This window comes from Homalodisca vitripennis, unplaced genomic scaffold (genome assembly GCF_021130785.1).
Source record: "Homalodisca vitripennis isolate AUS2020 unplaced genomic scaffold, UT_GWSS_2.1 ScUCBcl_4475;HRSCAF=10659, whole genome shotgun sequence".
NCBI lineage: Eukaryota > Metazoa > Arthropoda > Insecta > Hemiptera > Cicadellidae > Homalodisca > Homalodisca vitripennis.
In genome coordinates, this window is record NW_025780594.1 from 46,643 (window position 1) to 57,808 (window position 11,166).

Consider the following 11,166-nt stretch of genomic DNA (forward strand, 5'->3'; position numbering starts at 1 on the left):
TCTTTCATGTCCAAAACTTTGAATGGCTTTGCTGATCTAGATGACAAAATAACTTCTTTTACATCTTCCACAACTTGCATCTTGCACACCTTAGCCCTTTTCTCGATTATAGCAAAGTCTCTGTCTGCAGATGAAAAACTGTGACCCACTACAAGGTAGTTATGTTGAATTGTATCAAAGAAACCTGAGTTTGTCAGCATCATGTAAAGGAAAACAAGCATGCGATTTTTTAACTGCCCCCCACAGTTATCACTCCAAACAGTCAAATGTTTTTTGTTGGAATCCAAAGTACCAGAATTGATCGCTTCTAGCAGACATGACGCCATCTGGTTTCCACCTCTCCCGGATATGCCCTCGTGCCACAAGCACATGATACCATCTCCAGTATTGGATACGTGAATACCAAAGTTGAAGCACGAAAGCTGCCTCGAATAATACATTTCACTGTGGGTTAGTTTTGGCAATGGAAATACTTTTTGCAAATCCATTACGACATTGACTTTCGTGCTACTAGGCAAAGCACTATCCAAAGCATCTTTTTTCATTGCTTCAAATGCACTTTCAGCTTGTAAATGATGCAGTTTTAAATCTCTTTTTGCTTTATTTGCTTCCACAGCATCAAGAGATTTGGACTGAATGTTGAGCAAGTCGCATGTTTTACAAGTATCTACTCGTGGGGACCTGAAAGAGAGATTAAAATCTTTCCTAAAGACTTTGCGATAAAACTCAATTTTAATTTGAGAGTCAGGAAATTTGATCAAGAAAGCTTTGTACATCTTAGGTACATTTAAATCACTGCTCAAATACTCCTTATTGGACTTTTTCCGCCCATAGTGGCTCTCATCTCTTGGAAAACTGTTTACATGAGCTCTAACAATTTTACGGTCTTGGAAAGTGTATTTGTAGGTCTTCAAACCTCCTCGATTATCTTTGAAAGTAGTTTCACCTGCTTTTTTCTTTTTTACTATATTCTCAAGCCTCTTGCTTGATTGAATACCAAATATGTTCATAAAAGTCTGTTTACATACCTTATGAAATCCTCCTTCACCGTTCGGCACTGTGTAACTTACAGTAACTTGTCTCCTACTCTGTCCAGCTTCTTCATACGTCTTAAATCTTCGTCTACCAATATGTAAAACATCAACAAGGCCGAATAAATAATTTCCTTGGGCGTTTCCATCGAGCTGACTGAACTCTTGGTGGAGCTTTATCTTCATGTGAGAAATATCCCGGCATGATAACTTGCATTTGCATATTGTCTGGAACAAACAATAATCATTAGGCTTAATAATAATATGAAAAGTAATTTATGTGGGTATACGCTTTTATATGAGATAGAGGAAGTACGATTAAGCACTATAAAGCAACGTTAGAAGTCATAGGATTAGGCTATAACATGTTAGGCTTGAAGTAAAGTGAGGTTAGATTTAAGGTTATTGTATTTTTAAACATATAAGTTTTAAGTTATAGTTAAAAGTTATACATTATGCTTTAATAATATGTAAGCCTAAAAAGCTTCAATAATAATATCCATAATATAGTTTAAATTTTTATAAACTAACCTCATTGGTCGGTGGCAGTCTTCCAGGCTTCAATTTCTTCTTCTGAGTTACGTATGGTTCTCCTCTTAATCTCGCTTTCCTCATCCTTTCTCTAAAAGGAGCTGTTTTATGTTCAATCTCAAAAGCAGCTGAATCATTAGGATCAACATTCATCTTATTAAACTACAATAAGAACATCTGAGATGTAAACAAGCTCTACAATGCAACAGTGATGTCGAAATACACCACCTCAGCTGATTGGTTCTTAGCTCCTTTAGCGCGCCCAAAGCCATGGTTCTTACTGCGCATCCAGTTTGCGCACGTTGTTTCCCCTGTTTATAATGGCGTTGGACCTTAGCTCTTTTAGCCATGCATGGGCATCCGTTCATACATCCCTTAGGTATCAATAACTCGAAAATGATAATTTTGGCTCTTAGCTCCTTTAGCTATTGATGTCTTCAAATGTTGATAGTGTTAAGTAAATTGTTAGTTTAAATCACTCTGCAATCAATCGTAATTCAGTCGATTGAGAAGAAACAGCGCGTATTGCTAGTCAAACATTTAAAATAACAAATTATAACCTCTAACCTGTCATAACAGTGCGACCAAACAAACGAACTAAACCGACCAATCACCACGCGCGGAGTTAGAATTTAACCGTGTTTAGCAAGAATTTCAAATTCCAATTTTAGTAAATGTTTTATTCAACTTTACCATTTACAATAACAAATTTTAATTAATTTCAAATTATGTACAATGTTTTAGTAAACAAAATATATTTCTATAGTTAAAATTTGTGCAATTCTTATTTTCATTCAATTCCTTGTTCCTATTGTGCAATTTAATAATATTCATATCAATAAATATTCTACCGAGAAAAAGACGTTGTCACGTAAAATCTTCGCCCGTAAAACCGACTTTACAGGCAACCATAATTTTTTACAAATGACATAGTAACGCATGTAATTGTAGACTTGAAATGTATCATGGAACTTTAGTGAACTGTTACGCTACACGTGGAATGGCGTACTTCTGTAATGTTTACATGTAAATTTTAATTATTTCTAATAGTATTATCAACCAAAACGTGTATTTTATCAGTGAAATAAATGTGTGACCAATGTACAGACGATCTCCACGATCATCCAGATCACTACAGCTACAACTACGAGCCCAGTTACTACCCTCACCACGTGGATCATCATCTCAACCACGTGGAACATCATCCTCATCATGTGGAACATCATCCTCACCACGTGGAACACCATCCTCATCACTACCCCCAACACGATGGACTGAGAGCTTTGCTGATCCCTCTAGCAGGGGTTGCACTGCTGGGGGCGGCGGCTGTGTTCGCCTCCAACCCCATTCTGCTCCAGCTGGGGGTGGTGTCTGGACGGCGCAGGAGACGGGAGCTGGCAGAACAACCGTTCCAGGAGATTAAACTGCTCAGGGCGGTCTTAGAACAGGTTAGTGGTATTATTGGAACTTGAGTTATTCACACGAGATATCCAAATGTAACGGACGTTCTGTTTCTATGAGTGCGTACTGAGTAAAGCATCCGAGAACTGGAGATAAATGGTTCAAATATTTTAAAGCTTTACAACCATTTCTATAGCAAAGATTATACTTCAACCAAGTAATGCAGTGTTGCAAAATTTTCAAAGGGAGAAGATGTCAATGTCATGGAGCCATGAACTAACAGAATAGTTAGCAGGGAAGATGACGCCAGGGTACTAAAAAATTATTTCATCTAAACGGAGAAACCGTTATTTATCGCTCCTATTACTGTAGAGAGGATTCGAAAAAACTACTAAACATTTGAAAAATGAAAAATCACGTTGAATGGATAACCATCTGTCGACCTTTTGGAAACTATTGAAACCTACTACATCTGATATGCTGCATTTTTAATCTATGTTTTTGTAAAGGAAAGTTTCCTATCGTATTTAAGCGAAGTTTGATTGTACGCATTCAAAAACAAGTAAACAACTGTAATGTCTATTGTTTAAGGTCAATAATTATTTTACCAGCATTCTCAAATGTTTTAGAAAAAGTAACAAATCGAATATTTTGAATAGAAACTATATTTTCCTAATTTTCAACATGGTTTTACAGAAGGCAAATCAACCGAGGGTGTGCTTTCTGAATTTGTCCAATTTTATATAAGAGCATTAATTCCAAAAAGGATACAACAGCTTTATTTATAAATTTCAAGAAAGCTTACGAACTAGCTGAATTTGATATTATAATTGCAAAAATGGAGAAATAGGCATTCGGGGCGTGGCATTGGATTCGTTGTTATCTGATTACGGAAGAGAACAAATTTTGAAATTCAAAGATTCTTAGGGTGATTCTAAAGTTATTGATGAGTCCCACAAGGATTGGTATTATCTGCAGCTTTTTTAAAGGTTTATAAATGATCTATTAGAAACAATTAGAGGTAAGATTTTGCTAAAAACGTGGCTTTTAGCCCAAAAACAAAGTTTATAAAATGTATCAACACTTAATGTTGATTTTTGCAGTTTAAATTTCGATAGGGATTTTAATTTTTATGAATATACTTGTAAACATGATATTGCTTTTATTATTATAAAAAATGGAAAACGTTAAACATTTAAAATATTTAGGAATCAATATTGACGAACTTTTTACAAGGAGAACACATACAAACATTTAAACTCATTTAAAATCAACTATTAGACCTTTTTACTATTTACGAAACCTTTATGATATTAATTTGTTGAGGTCATTATACTATGTATTAATAAATTCATGAATTAAATATCAAATAAATTCTTTGGGAGGCACTTTTCAAAACATAAAGAACAGAGTTGAAACCACTTAAAAGAATTTTATTAGAATATTCTTATTTAAAAAAAAGAACCGTCTCTTTCTTCGTCTAGAGAACTAAAAAATCCTACCAGACCTTTTTGCATTTAAAAACTGAAGATATTTTTTACCAGAGAAGAGGCCAGTTTAAAGATGAGCATAGATTTTTACACGAACACGGAACTAGAAAACAACTATAGTTTAATTTAAAAGACCAAATATCAATAAAGAAATTTTTAAAAAGTCTTTCATTTTCTTAGGGCATAAGAATTATTTGCCTTCATCGATTAAACATATAAGAAATAATGTAAAAACCCCTTTAAAAATTGGCTGTTAGAAATAAATTATATTAGCAATAAAATACTTATTATTTACTTGTAACTTGTAGAAGTAGAATTATTTTAGTTGGTTATCATTGTTATTAGTGGAGGAAATGTCATATACCTGTGCTACAATAGCCGCCCACGATATCAGTGTTACCATCTAGACTGATAAGAAAGAATGTTTAGTGATTTGGTTCGCCTTCACTACCTGATAAGATGGCAAGGATTCCCAACAATCCTGCAAGCATAATGGTACATAGTTATGTCAATATATATTCTCTGTTTTCGCTTATTGATATTCCTAAATGATGAATTTAAATTGTACTCGAAATGGGAATATTGCAATAGGCAAATAAAATCATTAACTTTATTGTGGTTTTAAAATAACAAAACTTTTCTTTTTACATTTCCATCCACTATACATTCTTTATAATAATTAGTTGAAAATAGTACAATGTCGTCAATTTTACAGCAATATATCTTAAAACATCTCTTATAATAAATAGACTAAAATTAAATACAAAACAATTATATGATAAAAACAAAATATTACAAAATTAAAAACATGTATATTGATTTACCTTCAATTTGAATGGTAGTACTTGTACAAGTATAAAATATAATTACTGTATGTACATTTGTTCCATGCTTGAGGTACATATTAAGTAAACGCTTGGCCAAATAATTGCATTCTTTTCTGTAAAAGAACAGCAATAACAAAATATGTTTGAAAATTTTTTTTTGGGATTAGAAATGTATGGGGATTTTAAGACATCATGAAAGCTTGCTTACAAAATGTGTCGTGAGGTCATTGATTCGATAAGAATTAATATAATATATATTATTAAAATAATTTCTTGGTGTTTTTACGCCAATTTTATACGTATAAAACTATTGGTCATAGTGTTCTAACAATTTACCAAAGCTACGTTTCCTAATTGATTAGGAAAAAGGTAAACATTGATATAAGTTTACATAAAGAATTATCAATATCCTTATCTTTACTTGTACATCTCAGGCGAGATGTAGAAGTAAAGTACATCAGCATGGCGCTATCTACTGTATATTATTACTACGTGTAAAGTTGTGAAATTTGAACCGTACTGTAGTGTTTAAGATAGGTTTATCAACAAGCCTGCCCTTAAGCAAACACATTTTAATAACTTCATTATTATTGGGCAAACCAACTATATAAAATATTGTAATTACCAAAATTTGTTTTACAAATGAACCATAATGTTTTAAAGCACCTATACTTCAGTGGTAAACAATGAGAAGTATCTTAACAAATAAAGCAGTATTACAAAAAAGCACTGAGGGATACAAAGACAATGAGGGAAAGTGAGAGTTAACAAGTGGAATGTTGGCGACACTGATTGCCGTGACATCTCAGCTGATTGTTATCTGCAGTGGCCAGCTGGTTGGTTACACATATTTCTTGTCAACAGCTCATTGTGTAAACCTGCCCTCACTGTGGCTTCCTGAGATTCTCTACTTTCAGAACATTCTTTTCGAATTTAAAATAGTTGTGAGAAAAAAAATCAGCCATACCTTAATAACATTTTGCTATAATAGTATTATACCACAATATACAGGGGTGCTGAAAAGTCCCGGGACGGTCTAATAACTTTTGAACTAATTACAATATAAGAACCAAAATTTACTTCAAGCTTTTGCTCATATAAAACTATTATTTTATGTATTTAACCATGATATCCTGCTTATGGGGGACGTCCCGCTAGGGGTTGGTGAAAATTCTTAAATAGAAGCATAGGTCGTGTCGTACATCAAATTAAAGCTCTTTTAATTAGAAACATTTTGGCGAAAATCTGACGTAAAACAGTTGACGCATTACAAAATGGCGGACACTCAAAGATTATAAAATGCAGAATTTTTCAAATGCAAACATTCTGGTTGTTAGAGAAAACTGAGACACTTAACACCTTCAGCCCGACGGGATAAATGAATCAATATTTTCCCCACTCAAAACCCCGACGTGCGCCACCGGTGGCACATGCCGATCCCCCCAAAACCCCGACGTGCGCCACCCGTGGCACACTCTTATACGGCATTTTAGTTTGGTTTTAAACCAAGCCGTAGTTTTACAACTTGTTTTAGATGACTTTGTCGATACATATGGAACCTTTTACAATGTGCTCCACCGGTGGCGCACGTCGGGTTTTGATAAAGACCTTTTTTAGTGGAAAAAAATACAAAGCAATAAATTTGAAACTCAAGATATTTTAATTAAACATTAGCTTTCCTATTACAAATGGTGTTCAGTTTAGTGCTTGGAGTTAAAACACTCTAAGCACATTGTAGGAGTCTCATCGCACCCTTTGCAGTAAGTTGAAACACGTTTTTGCGTACGTCCTTGCTGCTTTGGCCCCCCTTTCTTCCTTCATTTTGCTGTAGCAGCTGACACACCGTTTTCTGTAAGGAATAAATCTAATTGGATGTTTGTACTTTCATAAAACGTATTTAATTATATTTTTATCAAATATATGGGAAACCATGTTGAAATAAACTTTACAAATTCATAGCAAAAATGCAGATCACTAATTTATTGAACTAAATTGATGAACATGCAGGTAAATTGACGAAAACTAAGATCCATTAGTTTGGATCTAAACTAGTATGTAGTGTTATTGTTGTTATAAGACGTAGTGTAGATATATTGTAATTTTATATAAAATTAAAATGAAATATTTTACCTGGTTTCTCTTGCAGTCCCTTCACGCTTTGAGAGCACATGTTTTAGTTTCTTGGTACCTTGCCTGCCATCTTGGGGTGTTTGAACAAGGGCTCCAACATTTTCTCCTTCAAGGAGATTTCGAAGTATTTTTTCTCTGAAAGTGAGCATACAACAATTTTTTTGGTTTAATGAGTACTTGTTATGTAGTACTAGTGCATTCACTACACAAGTACCTAGGAGAAGATCCAGTGCAACTTTTTTGTACCAAATGAGAGTCTTTCTGATAGGAGTGTAATAAGAGGACATCTGATCTGAAAAGTCCACTCCTTTTTTTGCTGCATTGTACGCCATGACACATGATGGTTTCATGACAACCTCGCCTTTCTTTGTTGTTTTTTTGCTTGCCACAAGAGTAGAAACGTCTTCAGGGCGAGTGGTTATCATCAGTACAGGCCTTTTGTCATGCCATTTAAGTACTTTTACTCCTGTACTGCTTTCTTGACAAATTACTTCACCTTTGGCTAATTTTTTGCTAGTGACTTCTTTTGGATTGCCTTTTCGGTCACTTCGAAGGGTGCCACAAACATAAGTTTTCTTCTCAAGCAGAGTGTTGGCCAACCTTGTGGAGTTGTAAAAGTTATCTGCAAACAGTGATCTACCCTCATTTAGAAATGATTCCATCAAATGCATGACAATTTTATCTGCATGTGCCTCTCTTGCAGTTACGTCTGACTTACCAGCGTAAATTTTTGCTTTTAAAGTATACCCATCAGTGGTACAAATCTTGTAAATTTTGACTCCATATTTATGAGCCTTTTTTGGCAAATATTGTTTAAAAATCAAACGCCCTCTCCATGGAACCATAGACTCGTCAATAACTAGTGACTCTTCAGGTGTTACCAGACTTTCAAATTTTGCATTTAAATGATTGAGCAGTTTCTTTATTTTTCACAACCGAGGCTCTTCAGTTGCTGGTTCCTCATTATTTTGGAAATGTAGGCATTTTAGGAGACAGTCAAATCTGTCTCTGCTCATAGTTTTCTTGATGACACTATTTTGGTACATGGGATTGTTTGACCAGTACATTTGTCTTTGAGGCAATGGGCATATGCCCATGATCATCAGTACACCAAAAAATTTGTGTATCTCTTCAGTTGTACAATCAACCCATCTAGCCATTGCTGAACGCTTTTTTACAGGCTTTGAAGCAAGGTACTGATGTGCATACCTGTTAGTTTCCAAAACAATCAAATTCAATAATGTATCATCTAGGAACTGTTTATAAATTTCAAATGGATCATTTAAATTAAATTGGCCAACAGTTTTTAAGCCTGCATTTCCTGTGAAAGGATATGGTCTGCATGTCAATTTTGGTTCTGTCCACTCTAACTTATTTTCTACATATTCACAATGAACCTTACAAACTACATCTTGTACAGGGTCACTTACATTTTCAATATTATTGCCTTCTTCGTCTCCACTCTCCTCTCTAACCCTTTGATATTCCTCATCTACTTCCATCAATTCCAATTCATCTAAATCACTAACAACGCCATCTTCTTCATTCAACTCCTCTGCACTTGTTACATCACTTTCCTCATCTGATGGCATATATTCACTGCCACTAACTGAAAAATCGGTCAAAGAACGATCACTAAAGTCATCATCAAGGGCGTCATCGATGTCTGATTCATCCATTTTCTAAAATAAAAATGAACTCACTGAACTTACAGCAACACAGAACAATCTCTACGACAAGAAGACAGGTAATGGCGGCTTATAAAGAAGGTCTGATTCGTATTGTTGCTAATAGAGCGCTATAAGTAGCTCCGGCAAGTGTCGCACTCTTAAGGCTGCCAATAGAAGCTCTACGCGCACTATTTTTTGTCACTAATAGAGTGCGCCACCGGTGTAGCACGTCGTCTGAGAAAGTACCTTTCTTCACCAGGGGACGACGTGCGCCACCGGTGGCACATACTTTAATGTGAATTAAATATGATAAATATTGATTCATACGTATTATATAACATTATAGAATAATAATATGCGAATAAAACCGTTCCTCATGAACAATACTAACGTCGGGGTTTAGAGTAGTCTATGTTATTAAAACATCAAGAATTATTGATGTTGGAATTTTTGAGCGTGCGCCACCGGTGGCGCATTTCGGGGTGAACGTGTTAATCTTTTATTTTACTTCTTTTACTTCAAATCACTTACCAAAACAGTTATAACAAATGTTCAAAGTGTTTGCCTTCAGTTTGCTGACAATATCCCAATCGATTGTAGAAAGCTGATATCGCATGGCAATATGATTGTGATTTTTATCCTCCTCATGTATTTCTTTAGAATAATTTACAGCATAATACAAACATACTTGAAATTGATTGATTAAAAGATGTGATAATTAAATTAAATGTATAGATCAAATAAAATATATTTTATTTATATACACACATATATATATATAAGAATTAATTATATATATTAATAAATAAAAATAAAAAAACATCGGTATTTATTGTGTTATAAATTTATGACATAATTTGCTAATTAAAAAAGGTCAGTGAAAACACATTGGTTAGTAGAGTGAAACCCCGCCAACCGCATCAGAATACGACGATCCAGTCAGAAATGGCAGCGCATAATGTACTCTAGGGAAGTTATAGCATGACCGGTGGGATGCGCGTGAGGAGTGGAGGAGTTGAGCGCGTGGGGGCACAATCTAAAGTAGGGGAGGGAATACGGTGCTACTAACCCTACTGAGAGTTTTCGGCTCCCGGCTCATAGTGGTGGCGGGAGCCGAATATTGTAGTGTTTGCCAACATTTCTAGACCCTTATGTTCTTACCACGGTGGTCTTTTATGATGAGCGATTTAGTATAGGAGACCTTGAGAATATTTGAACATTTCTAGACTCTTTTGAAGTTACGGCGACGGACTTTTATGATGGGGAATTCAATACAGGAAATCTTGGGACCGGATGTACGTGATCTTAACAATGACTATGTTCTGCCGAAATTGTGTTCATAGCTCACCCTTCTTAATGAGTTCGCAGTAGAGATACCTGGTGGTAAGAAAGGGTTCTCATAAATTGGGAAAGGGTAGGAATTTATATTATTCTTGATCTCCAACGACGACAACAGTTCAGAATTGTAATTGTTACGCTTTGTTAGCCATTAAAATTCAATTTATCATATACTAACCGTGTAAGCTTCAGGATTTACGATACAATTATACACTACAAAATTTTCAACTGACATAGCCTAGCTGCTAAATTAAAAATTAATATAAAACTGGTTAAACTAATTTGTCAATATACACAGTAGAATAAGAAAAAACTCAGTTTTATCTACCAACTTGTATCAAGTTAATTTAATGATGTATACTTAAAATAACAATAACGCCAACGATCCACACGCAATAGTTAACATAATAAAACACCGTTGTCAATGAAAATGATTTATTGTTCTTCGAACTACACCCAAATCAAAATTGTCCAGATTACTTTTAGTATGTTTGCGTTTTCTTACTTTGTTGGGCGTACTAAAAGAATTGCCAATTGGACTTATTTTTTTCCTCCTTCAAAATTCGTCTCAGCGTACTTTCAGAAATTCCAGTTGCCTCTACGACACGCTGTTGAACTTTCTTCAAATTTATAAGTGTGTTGGTTTCTGCTTCCCGTTTCATAAAATGGGAAGCACTTCTCTTGCTTGGCCGTGTGTAACCTTTCTACCTCCAATTTTACTTTTTACATTATGATCCATCTCAAACTC

General features: G+C 34.7%; 1 protein-coding gene across 1 annotated transcript; it reads right to left on the reverse strand.

Annotated features, from left to right (window-relative positions):
- Positions 1-7,023: 7,023 nt before the first annotated feature.
- On the reverse strand, positions 7,024-8,344 carry LOC124372951 (piggyBac transposable element-derived protein 4-like). The gene is made up of 2 exons (XM_046831365.1): positions 7,411-8,344; positions 7,024-7,129 (listed from the first exon to the last, which is right to left on the reverse strand). Exons 1-2 carry the CDS (start codon positions 8,253-8,255, stop codon positions 7,024-7,026), a joined length of 951 nt encoding a protein of 316 aa, XP_046687321.1. The 5' UTR covers positions 8,256-8,344.
- Between the last annotated feature and the right edge of the window lie 2,822 nt (positions 8,345-11,166).